At 32.5% G+C, this 21740-nt stretch overlaps 1 protein-coding gene across 1 annotated transcript in view; it reads left to right on the top strand.

The window, feature by feature from the left end:
- Window positions 1-614: 614 nt before the first annotated feature.
- The window catches only part of LOC123704976, a 49253-nt gene continuing 28127 nt past the window's right edge, over window positions 615-21740 (top strand). The window contains exons 1-4 of the mRNA XM_045653501.1: window positions 615-808; window positions 11695-14066; window positions 14156-14220; window positions 14860-15047. Of these exons, the coding sequence (XP_045509457.1) occupies window positions 11702-14066; window positions 14156-14220; window positions 14860-15047 (2618 nt within the window). The 5' untranslated portion in view covers window positions 615-808; window positions 11695-11701. The remainder of the gene's footprint in view (window positions 809-11694; window positions 14067-14155; window positions 14221-14859; window positions 15048-21740) is intronic.

Here is a 21740-nt window from a genome sequence, read left to right as displayed (position 1 = left end):
GCAACACCCGTAACCCAGTTACGGTAGTCTATGGGCGGCGCGCTTAGCTTACCATCAGGCAAGGCGTCGGCTCGTTTGCCTTCTTCTACCATAAAAAAAAAAAAAGACTCTTATTAAAAATATAATTCAACATGATTACATGAGTGAAGCTGCCTGTTGAAATTTCCATACGGTAAATAAATAGAATGGTTGTTAGTTGTTACCTATTGAATAAGTTTTATAAAAAAAAAAAAACAATTTATTATTTGATGTTCGTACTTCGTACCATCATGCTAATTCAATTCTATTCGAAACAACGGAACCGTTTAAATTTTAAAATAAAATAAAAAGCTATGCGACTCCTGCGCAGCGAAAGCTTCCGATAGTAAAAGTTCACAAAGCATTCATTCAACAGCACTTCATCAAAGAGATACTCTTATCTATGATCACACCGCAGCGATAAGGCGCGAAAACAAAACATCGGAAGAAAAAAAATTGCCCCCACGTATCCTTGCGTTCCTTACAACTATACCCTTCCCTTTCCAACACGCACAACGCGTAATTGTCAGAAAGAGAACGATGCAAATGTCGCGGTGTCCAGGTAAATTCGAAATTCGGTTTATTCGAACGCGAGCTTTGCGCGCGAAAGCACGTGCCGTTCGGTTTGACGTTTGCGAAAAGTTTTTCGTTCAACCAAATATTTGCTGTGTTGGAAAATTGACAATAATTGGAACAGTGATGTGTTTCGTGATTCGATTGGATTTTGTATGTGAAAGGAGTACATTGGTGCAGTGAAAAGGAATACAATTCTTTCGTACCAACTGTTTCGGTGAGTCAAAAGGGTCCTTTTATAAGATACTTTTTTTCAAAAGATAAGGTTAAGGCTTTGACAATGGCAATCTTGATATATTACTTTGATGCGACATTTTCATTATTTCTGGATCTATAGATAGGTATAAATTTAAAGTTTTGCTATTCTTTCAATGAAAAGTTATTTTATATGTTCGTGTAATAATTTAAATATTTAATGAAAATAATATTAAGTTGACTAAACTGATGACCAAACTTTGCTCGGCATTTTTGATAATTTCTAAAAATAACTGACTATCTAGATTCTAGGTGTTGGTTTAATGCTTAAGATCTAGGTATCTACATCAACTTTTTTGCCTCCAAAACTCCGAGCAAATTATATTTCATGAAAATCGTTGGAGCCGTTTCTAAGATTATAACTATAGATAAAGATATAAGATTATAGTGTTCTTCAAGGGAATCATACCCACAACTTCTGACAAAAGATACCTTAGATATCATTCGTCCCCTCACGTTTCAACAAAATTGTCTAACTTACTTCCGTTGGAAATTAGAATTATGGATAAAAATATTTTTTATAGGTACATAACTACTAGAACATTATTTGTCTATATTATATTTTTTCTTTGATGATAATTTGAAAAATGTATGTGATAACCGGAACTAATGGGATATCGGAAGATAACTGAATTATATATTTCGGAATTCCGTTAGAACTAACTCAATAATTAGAAGAGGGTTTTAGAACATCTCACTGATAATTTTTCTGTTGTTACACACTATTATGCATCAATTCGTTAAAAATAAGGTGCAAAATTAAAAATTACTAAATTACTCTCTATTGCGAAATCCGCAATGTCTGTACGTTAACTTCAAAACTCAAATATCAACGTCAAAGTATTAAAAAAAAGTTTTTAAAATATGGTTGTAAATCTTATTGTAAATATTCTTAATACAGAAGATTATAAGCTTAGATTATAAGATTATTTTTATAATTCTCTGAAGTCACTTATTGTATGTTCGTTCAAAGCAAATAAAGTAGGATAGAGTCAGGATAGAGTTAGGGGCTGCTTAACATAAAAATGATCGTAATTTGCTTTGGAAATGTAAATATTAGCCAAGGGTTCGAATATGTACTATTTGATGGAGTCGGTTGAGTCACATTTAATGTAGAGCGTTTGAATTTTTTGAAAATAATCGTTATAACAGGCTACAAGAGAAGTTATCGACTTTATCACGATTAAGAAGGTATCTAATTTGAGTAACTATTGTTCCTGCCACCTTCAGAAAGTGTGTACTAAGCCTATAATCTGTATCAAATTTCAACAAATCCCTCCAGAGTCCAGATGTTTTAGAGAAAAGAAGTGACAAACAAACAAAAATATACCTAACTTCGTATCCAGCAATAAATAATATCGACTTTAAAAGTATTTATAATACTTACAAACTGTAAAACTCCAATCTCTTAGAATTGCGACATGCTGTCACTAAAGAAACATTTATCATCTATTGTCATCGTTTTTGATAGAGCAAATTTCATGGTCCGAGAATATGGATTATATAAAAGAAATATTATACTCGGTTAGCGCGTAGGAAATGTTGCTAAAAATAAAAATTAAAGTTATTATTGTTATTTTTTAGATGCTACATACTATTAAGAAATATTATACTTGGTTTAGGCGTAGTAAATGTTGATAAAAATGAAAAAGACAGTTACTATATTAGCCGATTTCGACAATTCTTTTTTTATTATATTCCTTGAAGTGCGAGGATAGTTGTTATGTAGAGAAAACGTAAATATGTACCACGGGCGAAGCTGGGGCGGACCGCTAGTATTTCATATTTATCTATTTTAATATGAGAAATAGACACCTGTACCTAAAATCTGATATCACCTATAAAAAAAGTATAAGATATTTTTAAAATGTAAGCTATACCTAGCAACACTATTGAATGTAGAGTTGCAATAGTGTAGTTATATACGTGTGCAAAATCCCCTATTATTGTGTAATATACACGGTCTATGTATTTAATAGCCAAAACTATTTGTAATTGACCTATAACTCTATCAACCACTTGTAAAAATTAAGTAGTCCCGATAGAAATCAGTATATCGTTCGCAAAAGTCAATTACGTTGAGTATAAAATGTATTACGAGTGCTCTCAAGACCCTTAATAAAAATAATAAAACAATGGATCACAACAAGCACTTCTCACACACTTAAATATAACAGCTAACCTCTGAGGGTCAGTTAGACCCTTAATTAATGTTAGATAGAGATAAACATATCCTAACTCCCCATGAAAGAGAGAGAGCGATTCATAAGATTTTAATAAAACACCCTTTGAGTGCAGCGGACCGTGCGCCGATTTTTTGCGCGCTTTTTTTTCGCTCAAATGAGAACTATGTTTTACAGTCTTCTGAATTTTTACTAAATTACGCTGAACTCATAACTGTGGGAAAAGATATATCTATTAAATATTAATTACGTATTAAAATGTCTGCATTGAACACAACTACAGCCTACACCTATTGTAAAGTTTATTAAAACATTAGCAACGTTGTAAAATAACTCCTCCTCTTATGATTCATTCTTCGTCTCATTCAAAATTCGAACAATAAACTCTAGTTTGCATTATCTGTAATTTAATCATAGACAATAGCCAGCCCTAACGTCAAAATTAAAAACAAATCGTTACACACCGCTGGAGAGGAAATCTGAAATGACTCTTTTTGCAAGTTATTAGATTTCATTATCGTTTGCATCGTTTTAATATTGTGATTAGCAAAAAACCATGCAGCCGCTTCCTCAAGGCGTTAACCAAACCATAAAAATGTCTTATGAAATAGTTTTGTTATGATAATTCACTTGTTTTGATAGTCAATGAGGAACGCGTATCTAATTATGATAAATAAGGGTGAGCTTTGGAGTATAATACTACTGGTTCTATAAATCTTAAGTTTAATAATTAGTTTTTAACGTCAAACTAAACGAATTATTGAGCCATGCGCATTGCTAGTCTACACCTAGAGAGTTGTAGATTATTACTTGATACTAATTTTACTTAATAAAAATATTAAATAATAAAAAATACTACACTTTCTCCTCCTGAAATACTATCCAACTGGTAATTTGTTACTATTGTTTGCGAAAAGGTTCCGTTTTTTGTTAACCCTTTTCGTTCTCACGAGGTGTAAAGAAAGCATGACAACAAATATAATTTAAAAGGTAACATAGTAGGTGCAAAGTGAAATTACACTATTATAAACAGTCTTTGTTGTATTTTTCTACCAATGCCTATTTAGAACATAGAAGTAGGCAATAATTGCAGTCTTTGTGTATTAAGTTCGTTAGACTTTGCTCTACATTCTGCCAGATTTTTATCGTGTGGTTAAAAAAATCTAATTAAGTTTTTGAAAGAGAGAGCATGAAAAATCTTCCCATTCCAATTCATTTTTTGTTGAATGTAAGAAGTTGGCGTCTTCTATGGCATTTAAAAACCAATACAATTGTGTAATTAAAACATCGCTCACATGTGTGACAAAATAAATATGCGCTTTTAGCGTTCTAGTGTAAAATTACAAAAAAAATAATCGTCAATTCCAAAATCTTCCGTTACGTCCGTTCCAAAATGACATGTTCGAATTTCAATTTGTTTTTTATTAAAGTAAAAAATTCAATTTAATATGATTTAAAGCTTGTTCGTACAAGCTACCCCAGGTGTTTGCCCATAAATCACCCTGCTTGGCCTCTGACCTCCGGGTTTTAAGGATTAGGGTCTCGGTTCCCAGGCTATGACTTAATACTTGAGGTGGTCTAATTTTTCACGTTACTTTTTTCGTGTCTATGCTTTTCGACAGATACAAAATATTTTTTGTTGTCTATGACATAAAGTGGGTTAAAAATATGTAATTAAATTATAACACTTCAAATTATGATAAGGATTTTCAAATATAATACAATATTATGTACATTGTACACGACATCTATAAAATTTAATATCTGCTCTCTTTTTTAGGGTTCCGTAGCCAAAATGGCAAAAACGGAACCCTTATAGTTTCGTCATGTCCGTCTGTCCGTCTGTCCGTCTGTCCGTCTGTCACAGCCGATTTACTCGGAAACTATAAGTACTACAGTGATGAAATTTGATGGGAATATGTGTTGTATGAACCGCTACAAAAATATGACACTAAATAGTAAAAAAAAGAATTGGGGGTGGGGCCCCCCATACATGTAACTGAGGGATGAAATTTTTTTTTTCGATGTACATACCCGTGTGGGGTATCAATGGAAAGGTCTTTTAAAATGATATAAAGTTTTCTAAAAAACATTTTTCTTAAAGTGAACGGTTTTTGAGATATCAGCTCTCAAAGTCGTAAAAAGTATGTCCCCCCCCCTCTATTTTTATAACTACGGGGTATAAAATTCTAAAAAAAATAGAGGTGATGCATGCTAATTAACTCTTTCAACGATTTTTGGTTTGATCAAAGTATCTCTTATAGTTTTTGAGATAGGTTGATTTAACTGTAATTTTGGTTAAGTTATTGTGCTTACACTGAAAACGATGGCTGAACCTTATAAGATAGATCAAATAAGTTTATTATATTTGCTGCTACGGAACCCTTTGTGCGCGAGCCCGACTCGCACTTGGCCGGTTTTTATAACTCTATTTTGTATAAAAAAAGTCTGCAAATAAGTAATAAAACTCTAAATGATAGCAACAATAAGCCATGGGTCGTAGTAAAACTCCAAAGACTTAATATTTTAATCATAAAAGGTGGTTGTAAAATTTTACGACTTCATTATTGACTGGTACAGATTAAACAACGTTGCTTTTATAGCGGGGAAGTACATAAAATGTTCTTATTTTATTTCGCGATTTAATCGCCCCATATTGCTTTCAGTATATTTTGAAGAAATCAGACTTTAATTATCTGCATACTTACCAAAGTTTGGCCAAATCAGCCCAGCTTTTTAAATAACTTACTTTTGCACTAGACTACTTCAAATAATAAGTCAAATTGATGTACGGCACCCAATGCTGTCAATTTTATCAAAAATTACTTTTCACCTAAGATTATTATGTACGAAGAAGTTGATAATGCTATACTTACGACAATCTATAACAGCACAAGAAGTTAACATGGTAATAATTTCTTACCAAGTTAATAATAATGAGCAATAACTGTCGTGGAATCTAATATTCCCGCCCCTCAATATCGCCTCGTAAATTTCCCATACTACAAGAACGATTGTTGTCAAAAATAAATCATAGCAACGTGAACAGAAGAAAAAAAAAGTGGATCCGAACTCCTTGGACAAATACTGGCACAATACGACTCTAGCCTCTATGGTTTAAAAAATAAAACGTTGACAGTGACAGCTGCGTTTGAACTTCGAACTTCATTTTTGCACTTCCTTAAACAATGACAAAGGAACGAACAGGATAACAATGGCTCGGAAGATTCGGAATCTGCTCCAGATCGGATAACAATTGCGTATTATTACTCCAATTTTTGTAACAACAATTGGGAAGACAACAATGCTCCCAATTTAAGGAAGCCTTACTTATCTTAGCTTTGATATAACGGCATCTGCCGTAACTTAAACAAGGAAATTTTTTGCATGATTATGTGATATACTAAAGTAAAATTATTGTGCAATATTGAAAGTATTGTGACATTAAACATATTTTTATTTTAAGGATCATAGATATTTTAAATTTTATTACTTAAACCTATTTTCTTCTCCATTTACCTATTTTATGTTGAGTTATTATTAAGATTTTAAGAAAACCAACCTCTTTTCTATAGTTACAATTTTCCCTAAAACATAATTAGTGGCTTGTGCCGGTCACAAAAAAAAATTGTCTCCGTTCTATATTCGAATTCATTTAAACCAAATTTAAACTAATTTTAAACCACATAAAATCAACTAAGAATATTACGTCAAGTAGGTATTCTAGTTATGTTTAATATTTACACATAGATAATATTGCTGTCTTACATCTGTGATTATAGCTTACTATGCAGTAATGTTAAGCCTTTCAACAGCTGTGTTGTATCAGCTTTTTTATCCTATAATTGGGCCGTGTTATGAAATAATTTTACAACCAGATAAGGTGGGATTACGTTATCTCAACTAACGATAATACCTATATTGATTTTCTTTATGTGGTATGTGGTATGAAGTATGTCTAGGGATCATAAGAGCACCTGTGGTTTATAATTGTTTTTTATAATTCCCTTATAAATTTCCTTTTTCGATGTTAAATTCTTGTATATGTAAGGAAGGAGTTAGGAATAAGGTGGGGAATGATTGAATTTTTTAAATATTTTAAGTCTCACGTTGAAAGATATAAAATACTTAGTTTATTTCAATTTTATATTAGATCATTTGTAGCGTCGTATTTATATTATTTTGTTAATTTTTTTGTAATTGTTGTTCATTATCCAGTTGTAATATGTGTCATTTTTGTGAATAAATGTTTGTTTATTGTCTATAGGTACTCTATATTATGTATTTTGCTTTATTTTAATATTAATAAGGGCTGATTTTTCAATCCATAGTTAAAACTTATCCGCCCAATAAAGTATTACACGATAATATTAAAAGTCACCTGTAAACTGTCAAATACGGCAAAAGAATATATTTTTGAAATGGTAGTTTAGTACTTTATTCGACGAATAAGCCCTTAATCTGTTTAATTATCCAATTTAAACAAAACAATCGCGATGAATCCTTTCAACCTACCTAAACAAAAGACGCATGTCACTAAAAATGTGACCTACGTCAAAAATTCCAACAATTAGTGGTAATTAAAAATGTGTTATTAAATTTGCCGCCAAAATTAACATAATAATATCATCGTCTATGCCTCTGCCATATGGGCATAGATTATAGATCAGAGATAGTATCCGAACATATTGTTAGTACGTTAATAGCTGAAGGTTGTTGACCTTACCAAAATTTACACCTGGAAAACAAGAATTAAAGATTTTTTAAATTTTAATGGGTTTAAAACGCGGTTTTTTTTTGTTCTGAAAATAGAGCTTTTAACTTTACCGTGCGTAAAACCAAAGAAAACTTGAAATATACTTTTTAATAAATTATTAATTAATTTAATAATGCGTCAATATTATTTTAAACAGAATCGAAAACGTTCGTCGCATGTGTTAAGAAATCAAATATTAGACTAGATTCCATTACCTGCTAATAAATATCATTCTCTAAACACATTTCATCATGTATCCTGTATATATATTTCAATATTCATTTCATAAACTGCACGCCCACACGAACTCGGCAAAGTAATAAAAAATAATCTGTACAAGAGTCGAATATCCGTTCAAAGATTTTATGAGATATTATTTTGCTCTAACTTTGTGTTACACATTTATTTACTTTTACTGTTCGAATCTAGTGTATGTTTTAGTAACACTAGCTCAAGTTTGTATCTAGATCAGTAAAATACCGACTTTAGAATATGTATAAAATAATTACGCGTAAAATTAGTACATACTTTTACATTTTTATAACATTCTCTTAAAGGTGCCTATACACTTACACTATACAGTTTATAAACGAGTAAAAAGTGTGTCTATTGATTAAAACTTCGTGAAAAAAGGTTTCTCTGTATAGCGCAGTTATATTGACGAAATGCGTAAATAAAAAAAATAGATTTTGAACTCACAACGAACACCAACGTTATCACGCGCATTGTACTAAAAGTTTTTGCCGCCAAAAGATCTTTGACCCCCGTTTTATGTAAAAACTGCCCACCCGGAAAAATTAAAAAAAAAATCCTCAAAAAACGACGTGTGGCACTCGGGGACTGCCGCGGTAAAGCTATTGCATGCTATGCCTTCAAGCCACACCTCCGCCCATCGGAGTGGGGAGCGTGTGGTTTTTTCGTTACGGAATTTCTCGATTCGGTCCCCGCGCTCAAGGCCCGCGATAGAAGCTATGCAATAGCTTAAAAACACAAATACCAATAAAAATTAAAATTCAGATCATTACGACTGGGTTCGCTCAACTTGGCTGCATAAACAATGCATATTTTTCCCATTTTACAGAAGTGTCCCCGAATAGGGGTGGCACAACTGAATTATTCATGAACCACCTGCCCTCAAACCGACGTTTGTTTTACAATAAATAACTAATTTCTAGTCATGCATAGTGTTTCTTTTAACAACTGTTCGCTTTTAAATGTGAAGCATATGATAAAGTGTTCTTCATTTTTTTTAAGAAATAAACGTAGGTATTTTTTTTTCGTGAGTAAACAGTAAAACATACGCATTTGTGGTAATATAATATTTTAAGTCATCTAAATATATTAAAATCAACAAGTTATAACTGCGTTAAAAAAAACCGACTTCAAACTTGCACTTGCAACATTTACAAATACAGACAAAAATGCTCATAAAATAAAAACTACTGGGCCTATACGAATAAAAATTTTATGGGACCAATTCGACACCATCCCGCATCGAACAAAAAAGAATCACGTAAATCGGTTCAGAAACCTCGGAGTAATCGGTGTACACTGTACATACATAAAAAAAAAGAAAAAAAAACATACCGGCCGAATTGATAACCTCCTCCTTTTTTTGAAGTCGGTTAAAAACACATGGATAATATTATAGAGCATGATGAAAATAATGTGTTACTAAGTACCTAACGTCTATACATTATTATTTATTACATCAAATAAATGCAAATCACTTTGCACTAATTTTAAAGTACGGTAAATTTTTATCTACATCATAAAGTAACTACTGAAAGGCGCCTTGTTCATCAATGAAACGAGTTTATGCGCTGAAATAAAAACTTCGATCATATCACTTACAAAAATATCACAAAGCTTTCTACTAACAGTAAATGCAGTATCATTAAAAATTCACTCGCAATTTTCTCGAGAGCTCCCATCGCAAAGGATAGTCTCTTACATTGTTGCTGATTTAATAATATATTATTTCTTTGAAAGCGCTACTTCGTGCATATTTCATTACCTACTGTAATCAACCCACTCGAGATGTACTCGAAATTCGTCTAGATAACCATCAGCTAACATTTCTTTCAATTAAGTTTCTTCACAATGGAAAAAATATTCGCTTTGGCACAAGCCGGTTGTACCTTTCATACCGACATCACTCCTCTTTGTTTAGCCGTATGTGTCACTCTTATTTCGAAAGCTATTAAGCATACATTTACTAGTTTATCCAGAAATAGGTTTTGTAAATTGACATTCGTATCCAATATGGAACCCGAAACTTGTTTCCTTACATTGAACGAAATGTCGTTGTCGCGACGCACGGACCGTACAAATCTAAATTTGCAGGGATCAATCTAGACCTTATTCCATTATACATTCAGGAACTGCGCGATCCAATTCCGTAACCTATGTTCGCGACGTTTTTGTTCTCCGACCCCAGGTTTTGGGAGTCGAGACGTGCATTCGATATTAAAAAATGCTGCGAGAAATCTTAAATTCAATTGTAATTTGAAAGCAAGGGAGAAGGATAATGGATCCAGTCGTACGCCCTGTTTTTGCGGTGTTGTATTTAGTTCGCGAATTCTTCAGGGTCGTTTTGTGTACACACTGGTTTCGGAACGCAGCATGTGTCTGTCATACTATGGTCCGTATAAAGCGCGCCAAGTTTCTAATTACACAGTCAATTTGGTACAGCGGGAAGTATGAATTATTGCCTTAGCGTAACCGAGATGAAATCGGCCGTTTTTAAATTCCAACAAAGGCACATTTAAAAGGAACTCCGAGGAATGAGTTTGCATAAGAATTGAATTTTAATAGCATATTAGACTGCGATTAGGATGCTTATTGACGTATGATTGACCTTATAATTCTCTGAATGTGCTATGTAATTATATTTCAAGGTCTTTCAATTAGTTGATGCAAGTAGTAATTTGTTTTGTTACGAAAATTTGAGTTTATTTTCACAAGAGCTCTAGCTTTAAATAAGTATTATTCTAACCTACAAAATTTTCTGGAAATAATAGATTCTCCGATTTCCATTTCAGTCATTAAACGCATCATCGTTTTAATTCAATTTGTTATCGTTCGGAAATAGATCACGATCCAAATATGAAATAACCATGGATAATTCTAGATAGTCAATTACAAGTCTATCACGACGTCGGCCATATTGTGATGTCCGTGAAATTGTTCTATGTGCACATTCCAGCCAGTAACTGTTAGAGAAGAATCGTGACAAATCAGCTGCTTGTCATATAGTATGATGGATGCTCAAATTTACCTGCTTTTTTGATTAAATGTATGAAAATCGCAAAATCACACTTAGAAGTTGAATATTAGATAACTGTTGTTAAAAATGTCAATAATATAATCACGCTTTTCAAAGAAGTCTAGTTGAAACACAATTTCAGTTTGCGTTTTAAATTCATTTGATTCTAAAGTGAAGTAAACCATTCTGTGTTATAGAATTAAACTGCATAGTAACTGGCTCATTTTAAATCGGAACATGTACTAAATAAAGCGCAAGATACAAAAGAAGTATCAATCAATCTTAATCTTGCCTTAGAAAGTATTGCATATAAAGGCTACTTACCACCGGTTTTGATACAAAAAATTGTTCGTTATGTTACCGTTCCGCCGCTCTTTGTAGTTAAGGTGGGTTCATTTATCTGTCACGGAAATTGTGTGTACTGTGCTTTTTATTTAATAACTTTGAAATAAAGTAGATCAACAAGACATTTGCGTGGATATAGGAAGGATATAATATTTTTTGTTGTTTATGACTAAAACTGCTGTGGAGATATAGTTAACATTTGTTAAGTGTATTAAATTTATAGTGTTTGAACTCATTGTTGCTCGTATATCGTAGATAATTCCGAGATATTAATATGTTTTTTTTCTTTGTTTCAGTTTCAAAATGCTTAAGTGGGCTGTCTATGGAAAGAAAAATCAAGATATTCAAGTTCATTCTGAAAATGAACACGAAGAAATAGATATTAATAGACGACCATACGATGATAAGTTAAGAAGATCTCTCGATGCACAATCTGTTAAAAAGAGCAAAAAACCCAGCAGATATCAGAGAAGATCTTTAGGTGCTGCTAATAGAAAATCTAATGTAAAAAATGTAGATAAAGAGAATATTAATTATATAGGAAATACACCAAATTATTTTAAAGAAGGCTTCGTTAAGAAGCTGGATAATAATGCGTTAAAAGATGTAAGTAATATTACACCTACATCAGTCACACCTAATTTTGAGCGGAGAAAATTTTACTACGATGAGAAGGAAGATATACCACCAGACTTACCACCGACTCCACCTACTTACAGTAGAAGAGTTCGTGAGGCAAAGAAACGAAAATTAGAAATGACTGCGTCGAATAACAATGAAGTTTTTTCTAGAAATAGCGCCGTATATAAATCTGAAAGAAGAATTAAACCTGTTGACCGAAGTCTCTTGAGTGGTTCAACTCTTAGTCATAGTGTATCTGAACCATCACTTAATGATTTATCTGAGAGGTTGAGTATGACAACGGGAAGTAATAAGAGTTCTTTTACTTTTTCAAAACCGCTCAGTAATATCAAACCAATATGTACTACAAAAACTGCAAACGAAGATATTGCAGAAATCGAATATGATGAGGATTTAGTCATCAATTGTATAGAAAAACCTTTAGTTGATAATAGCAAATTAGAAAAATCGACTTTACCGATCTTTGGACATCGAATGTTTACAGATAATCCCTTATACTTTAATAAAAATGAAGAGGATTTGATAAACATAAAACCACTGAAGAGGACGAGAAAAAAATCGAATGAATTTGAAAGTTCCTTTAAATCTCCTTCGATAGATAAAAGAGATGTTCATTCTTTAGTAAGAGAAGGTTGCTCTCCAGTATCAGTAACACCTTTATCGATTAAACTTGCTGCGTTACGATTTAGTGCTATGAGTACACATACGAGAACTCAAAGGGAAGAATGTCCGAAGGCTGATGTAACACAATATTTCCCAAAGGTAGATAACCCTTTCACGATATCGTTGAAAGACGAAGAAATTTCCACTGAAATGGAAAATAAATTCATACTAGATAAAGATTCTTTAAATAGTGTCGCAGAATCTACCGTTTCAACTACTGAAATGGGAGATATTACGCTGGAAAAAATGATTGAGGATATAATCAAAAGTACGAAGATAGTAAAATCAAAAAGAAGAATAATTCAACAAACTCATCATAATCCCCATATAGAAGAAGATATTTCACCAATGACGGAATCGAAAGACCTTTTTGTTAATCCGCAAACAAATATTAAAAGCAATTTAATAAAAGAAGCTAAATGCGTTAACATTTCTAGAGAAAATTCTGTGTCACCAAAATCAACACCAACCAAAAAATTGTTTCAAAGAGATACAACGAAACTATTAAAGAATGTACCTATTGGGGGTTTTATTTTAGATGATGGTGATGGTTACAATGAACGGGAAGTAAGAACTCCAGATACAGACATTAAAACTAAACAAAGATATATAGAATGTCTGAATAGGTCGTTAATGAGATCAAGATCGATGACCTGTGCAAGCGAAACACAGAATTTAGAAAACATGTCATCAGAATCCACGCCAGATTTATATTTAGCTGTACAAGAATGTGGAAACAATAGATTAAGAAGACAGAAATGTATACGCAGAAAGAAATCGACAGTGAGCAATGATAGTCAGTTTAAACAAAAACAATTAGATTCCAAGTCACTTATTCTCGCGCAAGATATGGGACTACCGAGTCCTGTATCTGCGTCACCGGATAAGTTTCCTTGTGAGCCTGCCAATGATTCTCACAACAACGAAGTACCTTTAGAATTACCCAATACTTCCTTAGCATCATGTGTATCACACAGCAGTCTGAAACCTTGCAAGCCAATACAAAACATAAGATCAAAGGAACTATTTACTTTGAACCATGAAAACGGCATACCTAGTCCCATTACGCCAATCCCGAATTTAAAACGAACGAGCAACATTCTTAGTGAAGAAAGAGCGCATAAAACTAGCAAGTTATATGAAGATATGCTACCAAATGACATAGCTACACCCGTAATTGAACATAGGTCGTCAAGAAGATGTCTCACGTACTCTCCTGAAGAAAATAGTATAAGTAGTAGTGAGGAAAAACGGGGTAGTATAGCCAGCAATCGATTGGAACGAAGCGCAGATAGATTTCAAGCTCTCAAAGGAACTATTGACTTGGAAATTATAACTAGAAATGAAGTAATAGACGTGCACGGTGAGTGGTGACTATCGGCCCCTTTTAGTAATTTATATTTATTCTGAAAATATAAGCAAATTTTATTGTAATTAATGTTGTTTTTGCAGTTATCCGATGTCGAGATTTACAGCGATCATCGGGGAAAGTGGACGACATCAACGCTTACGCTAAGGTACTTATTATTAAATTTATGTGCTTCCAAACTTTAATATTGTACTTTTCATTTAATTGTAAATAACAGATGTTTCATAAAGTAAACTTTATTATTTTCTTTAACAATAATCTTCAGTTGGCATTCTGATATTGCTTATTAAAATTGACCTTTGTTCTAAATGTCTATTTAGAATCATATATTTCTAACCTCGCGCGTGTTAAATAAAAAAAATTGAATGCGTAGCATCAAACGTTTAAATGGATCATTTATTTTATGATTTTATTGCCGCAAGTAATTTTATTACTTTTATTTCGTATGGTTTTATATTAGCTTTTCGGTTTAGTTGTAAACGAAACTGTGACCTAAATACTGTTCTTTAATTACTTATTTAAACAAAAATTTTATGAATTACACAAGCAGAGATAAATTGAAAGCTTTTGAAATAGAATTAAAGCTGCAGTTTTCAAATATTATGCAAACATCTTCATTAACTCTTGCATTCATTAAAAGCCTTTCCATTTTGTTAAATAACTGTCATTGCATTGTGTTTATTCAATTACATTAATGTGTATATTTTTAAAACTTTTGGATGGTGCTTACACCGCTCCACAAACTTAAAATCTTGACACATTTCAAACACAGTACACTCGTGTTCAGGTCGTGATCAGCGGTGTGACAGAGGCTCAATCTCTTCCCTCTCAGAGGTCTATATTTCAACGTACCTCCGTCCTCTATGGCAAGAGGGAACCGGAGTTCCAGAGGCACTTGAAGCTGCCCCTCCCTTCTGCTGTATACGACCACCAAATGCTCCATATTTCTGTTTGGCATCGAGACAAAAAATACAGGTTAGTTTCACAAGACAAACACGTAATTGAAGAAGCTTTAACACAGTAACGTTTCTTAACATCGTGATTGCGTTTAATTTAACGGATCATTATTGCTTATGATTATACCATGTAATCCATAATTTATGAGTAGAATGTCTACTTGTTGCAGTAAAAGTTGTATTCCAGAAAAAGAGTTCATAATTATATCATGAATTACAAATCAGCCTAAACTTTAAACAGGAAAAAGAAATACCCAATATTTTAAGCTGAAAATCAGGTGTTTTAAGCTTTAATAATTAATGGCATCATTATTAGAATTTATATTTTACATAAATAATATAGTACCTAAGTTTATTTCAGTATCAACAAACGTAAGATTTTTGGCAAGCGATTCACTCCAAACTCGATCATTCAAGAAGCTGCGTCGTGTGCAATCGAGCTTATCCGAACAAATATATATTTTTAAACCTCTAAGTGCATAATGCATTTAAAAATTCAGGTCAACTATTTATTTGCGTTATCTGTTACATTTATGTGTGAAATGAGACATAATTGTGGTCAAAATAAATTTTATTATAGTTAGTATTAGATTACCGCCCGCGGCTTCGCCCGCTTTGTCTAAAACCTAATAAATTATATATACTAAAACCTTCCTCTTGAATCACTCTATCTATTAAAAAAAACCGCATCAAAATCCGTTGCGTAGCTTTAAAGATTTAAGCATACAAAGGGACATAGGGACAGAGAAAGCGACTTTGTTTTATACTATGTAGTGATGATAGTGACTAGTGATAAGGAAAATGTTATTTCTGAAATATGAACATGTTATGTGTATTTGGATAGTAATTCATATTGCACGTCTCATTTTAAGTAAAGGAATCAAATGCAAGTACCATCAACTTAAAAAATCTATCATTACGTATGATATCCTGTCCAAACTAGCCAACCAACATTCTGGAGCTTTCTCAACTATACTACGTCACACGTCCACTCTTGTGCAATCTCAAAGACGAATTAAGCACTATAATAGCAGGATATTCATACATAAGATAGAGGGTACAATGCGCATCAGTGGTTGCGCACAACGATCGATCCTCTAGCCGCTAGCGTAACCCCGCCAGTCGGCATAGACAAGTCCACCCTACACCCGCCTCTTGCGAAATACGCAAAGTGTACAGTGCTTGTGATAGTGTGTGGATTGAGGATTTATATCGATAGCACGTAAGTAACGCACCTAGAGCTTACAACACCGCTTGTTGTGTGAATTTTTCAAGATACATTTTGGATTTTGACTTTTCGTGTGTCACGAGGAGCACGTTACCAAAATGTGACTTTTTTGTAATAACAGTAATATAATATATGCTAAACCCATAGGATTTAAATAATAAACGACATCAAAACTATATGGAATTCAAAATCCTCGTTAAAACAATGTAAATCATAATGAAAGCTCTAGCATCGTTAATTTAGTTAATTACCAACGCATTGCAAACAATACCACGTTAATTACATAGATGAATACATAAATTACTAATTGTATTCATAAAGTGGTTTGCCAGAATAAAATTATCAAATCATTTGTCGGTAAGGGAGTGTTCTTATTCAAGCGGAGTTATGGCGGTCTCTTATTTCACGATTCGTTAACAGAACACAATTTTTTTTTACAAATAGAAAGGCTTCTACTTCTCCATATCAATAGTAATAATTCTATATTTCCTGTTAATTCCTTCATAAAATTACATTTTCCTTTGTCGATCTGTACCTAGATATGAAAAGGTATCTAAGGTTCGACTCCTTTTACCTTTCATATCGTAACTCATCGATTTTCTCCATTTCATTAATGATTCCTCAAGGACATGTATCTCTACGTGTATATTCTTTCCTTGGCCATATTTCTTAGTTATTTAAAAATACATATAAAGCTCGGTTCAAGCGTCTATTACCAAATAACCTAATAACTCCCAACTCAAGAAAAACGATAATTGCAAAGTTCGTAAAACCTAGTGATCTCTATAACCTGGCGATCGGCCAGAACATCGAAACCTCTTAGCCACGAAAATAAAAAGTATTTTAGCAGAAATACAACAAAAGCCTTCATTCAATGCGACTGCAGTTCTAATTGCTACTCTAATGAGGTACCAATTAAAACCCTTTTTGTTTCTCAGCCAGCTTTCGAAATGAATGCGTAGGCACGCTTATTTTTATCGATCTTCAGTCATATTTAGAGACAATAACGCTTGTGTTCAAAATAAGCACCGTCTTCCTTTGGCTTAATAGGTAAATGCCATAAAAGTAATCACAGAAGAAGTGATCACGATTATCATAAAGATACTTGTAATTTAATGAGATTGGGTACACAATTTAGCAAAACATATGCAATCATTAAAATTTAGATTACTACTATTACTGGGTTTGGTAATTCAGACACTTTAATTTTAAGCCACATATTTATGCGTTCATCATATTTTAAAGTACTTCACATCCTAGCAGATAAGCCCGAGAGATTCAAAAGAGCATTCAGTCTAGTTTCCGCCCTACTGTAATTAAAACGTTATTAATAATTAGACCAACATCATCCCTAAGCTTAATAACCCTTGAATCTACCGAGTTTACAGTACTAATTCATAATATATACTCTGAGTAATATTCTGCGATATTTACAATAGGTAAGAAAATACCTTTAGTGAAGGTAATTAGTTTACACAAAGTAATTGGTAGTTCAAGTATTTAATATATTGTGGTTTGCTATCTACAGTTTACTGTCACATTAAATTATTTAACTATAAATTTATTTGGAGTATTAGAATATGAATTGTTTTTCACTGTGTGATAGAGTTCATTATGCAATAACTTGGTAGTTTTTGTTCAGTAAATCTCTTAACCTAACTATAATTTATCATGGTTTATCCTCTGGCAAGGAAATGTTAAGAAAGTGTAAGAAAGGTTAAAAAAAAGGTCCAAGAAAAGGTTTAACATCTATAGTTTCCGCATTTTTTTTATTTTCGTATTTTTGATAGATGGGAGCTTTTAGTATATTAAAACAGTATTATTACCTCTATAATAAGAAGATTTGTTGAATGGAAGAATTTCTCTGCTACTAATTCCTACCATTATATCTTCAAAGACCAACTTCTCTAAGAGCTTGAAACATTTCACGCTCCAATAATCTCGATTCCTCACAAACAATCAGTCCTTTCTCATCTATAAACTATTCTAAACTCTAAAGTTTCTTATCTTCAATACCATTAAGTTCTACAAGTAATCCATTTGACTTATTCTTCAGTACAAGGTCGTCTGACCATTGCTACATAAAAATGGCATTACAAGGAGTAATTCGGTAAACAGTAGACACAGTTTACGAGGTACGTGCCACCCTAAACAGTAATGGGACCATAAAACTACGTTCTTGTGGTCTTTCAGAAAGGGCTTAGCTACATTGTTGCTTCTTTAGTCTGTCTAGTAATTGAAATTGGGACATTTGTAATATTGGTAATCATGGCGCATGTAGAAATTATTAATTACTTGATTTTATGATCATCTTAATTTCATATTATTTCATACGTAAGGACTAAACGCGCAAGTTAATGAAAATGTAACTTTAGCATTAGCGTATTAAAACTGTTAAACGCATTTTTAAATAAATTTTTCAATTAACGCAAATCTCCAATATTCAAGAGCTTTCTTTAAGCTTTATTCAGTTTCAGAAAAAGATAACATCTGAATTAAATCAAGAAGATTCATGTCAAGATATTCTAGAATCATCCATATTAAGGTCAAGCCGCCTTCCAGTCCATTGTAATGACACTCCTAATCAGTATACTTAGGTCAAAAAGCTAGACAAGGGCGCGGTTCCCCATCGAGATATGCTATGGCCTTGCAAATTGCTTCATTCTATAATTAGCCTGTACTTCTAAATCATCGTTTTTGCATCATCATTAACGATATTCTCTATAGAATAAATAATAGCGCACTCATTCTGTGTTTTGACCTTATTGTTAAGACTCTTTGTTTTCTTTTGAAATAGCATTATATCCGAAGTCCGAACCATCTTTGATGTTTTTCTTTCGAAAGAACATTTTCCAAAGATTTTTTAATAACTTCAAGGGTTTACATTTTTACACAAACTCAGAAATATTAAATTACTGAAACTCCATAACCTTGTTATAGCCTCATCTTTTCAATTTCTTCATAATATTTTTTAATTAGAATTCTGAATTCTTTAACTTTTCCATCTTATTGAAAAATATAAAAACTAAATCTTATCATCAAATACGTAATAATCTAGCTATCTAACCTTTTCACTTCAAAGCCAACATTTCTCGCTATTACGTTGAATGACGTCAGCTCAAACCACACTCAGAATAGAGTATGATAATGAATTTAAAATGTACTTTAAAGTATGAAAAGCTTTACTACTTCTGCATTTATTCTCTTAGGCTTATCTTCCAGTTAACATGACAAATAGCGTATGAACATTTACATGAAAAAGTGATACTTTAACAGTTTTAAATAGGCTATCATTGACATAATCAGCGATACGTGAAACTGGCCCTTCCAGTTTCATCGCTATGATTAACTGCCTATTACTATAATTAAAAAAGTATTTCTAGATTCTCAATTATATGCCGGTATGCTAATCCGTACGCTCTAGTTAGGTAATGGGTATCCGTAATGTAAGTCACTTGGTTATCCGGCCGTAAAGTGGTGGTCGCTCCAGGATGTGTTTTTGTATCGACTCCTAACATTGTAACGGTGCTTTTCAATTATCTCGATTATTTACGGGTATTTACATATAAGGATGTTGGACGGAAGTCGTGTGCCATAACAATCCGATTATTCCCACACTCGATAATTAATGATGTCGGGTTCTTAATCTTGGGTTAGTTTGGATGTAACATATAATATGACAAGAATTGGATTATAAATTTATTTATTTTATTTTTATCTTCAATCAGTTCCAAAAGTTCGTGTTTATCAAACCCGAAATTTTGTGGGTCATTTGTAACAGGATGGCGGTTCTACAGGGGACTTAGTACGCAATGACTAAAAGAAAAATGATGGTCAGAACGCTGATACCGGATACCTTAAGATACTAAAACGTTTTATATTAGAGAATCTTAACATAAAATATTATAGTATCTTCACCGTGTGTGACGCGCTTTAGGCTACTATTAGTAGCACTTTCGAATCGTCATTACATAAGTATTTTTAACATTTACCACCGATTCGGAAAGCAGTATCTATGGAGAAGAATCGGCAAGAAACTCCATATTTGCTCTTTTAAAATCAAGTCAATATTACATAATATGTAACTTATATCTAACTACTACTAATCAATAAGTTAAACATCTTGTATTGAAATATATTATATTTTTGGAATTCTTACTTTCTCTCATCAAAATTTGTTCCTACTTAATTTTTTTAGGTACTAGAAAAGTTATTCTCATGAATTCGCAGATTATCAGATTATAGTCCATTTAATATCTTGGACAACTTAACAATAAACCCTTATCAAAACATTTAACTCAACTAACCTTTTGACATTAAATTTGTGTTATATTTTCAGTAATTTTATGCGGTCACCTTCAGTATCACCCTTTGACTTTTAATTTCTCGCGCAGAAACTTGGTTAATTTAGCGTGCTTGTTTAATAAGATATTACTTCTTAACCATAATTTAAAGCTTTTCAATATTTCGTAAATAGAATGGAATCATAATTATTATAAAAATAGCTAACTTTCATAATATTTAATACATATTTATCAGCTATTAATAAATAAAAAAACAAAAAGAAAAAGTGTGTCGAGCAAACGTGCCAGAAATGATACTTCTTTCTCAAGATTCAAAGATGCTAAAATCGTCGCCTTACTCTATGACGTGACGGTGTTGCCATGACGCGACCTTGAAATTTTGTCCTCAACGCACATATAAAGAAGTTTCACTTCAATAAAAGCAAGAAGATCATTTCTTAGTAAATACATACCAATACATTATGTATAATGCTTAATCTACAGCTGAAAAACGAAAAAAAAGAAAACCGAATGGAAAGCTTAATTATCTGTGACAATAGAAGAACAATGCAACATTCGCGCCAATATTCAAGAATGTTTGCGAATTCAAACCGTTTCAGTATCTTGTTTCATTAGCCGCGTCCCAGTTGCCTAATTACTCTTTCTGAAGTGGGGCATGTCCTTAACTCTGAGCCCTTACGTCATGAGATGATCTTGAATTGCTAGCCGAGTTTTTTTTTTGTTTTCTGTAACTCTTTGTAGCGATGTTCTTTTGTAACTCACGTGTGAGAGGCGACAGATATGTTAGCTTTGTTTAAAGGAAAACTACACTTTACAATTAATATTTTTGTATATATGAGATTCTCTCCCGTTTTATGGCCTTTTTATAGGATAATAATATCGTATTTTGTTGTACTTTTCTTAATAAAAACTAACGTTATCTAAACACTCGATGTTACAGTTGTATAAATTTTATGCCTGTGATTGTAAAAGACATTTATTGCACACAATACAGCCTATAAAAAGTGAATAAGGAAGTGTTTGTAAAGCCGAAGTTTTTTGGCAAGTTGCCATCTCCTTTCTTATTTAAGACATCATTTACTTGGTTCAAAAGAAAATAATAAACTGGACTACTTGGTTCTCGGACTACTTTCGTTTTTAAGTTCATCTCTGTGATATCATGCTGTAGGACTTGTATTTT

This window comes from Colias croceus, chromosome 2 (genome assembly GCF_905220415.1).
Source record: "Colias croceus chromosome 2, ilColCroc2.1".
In the NCBI taxonomy this organism is placed as follows: domain Eukaryota; kingdom Metazoa; phylum Arthropoda; class Insecta; order Lepidoptera; family Pieridae; genus Colias; species Colias croceus.
The sequence above is the reverse complement of the archived record's forward strand: the minus strand, read 5'-3'. Positions and strand labels throughout refer to the sequence as shown.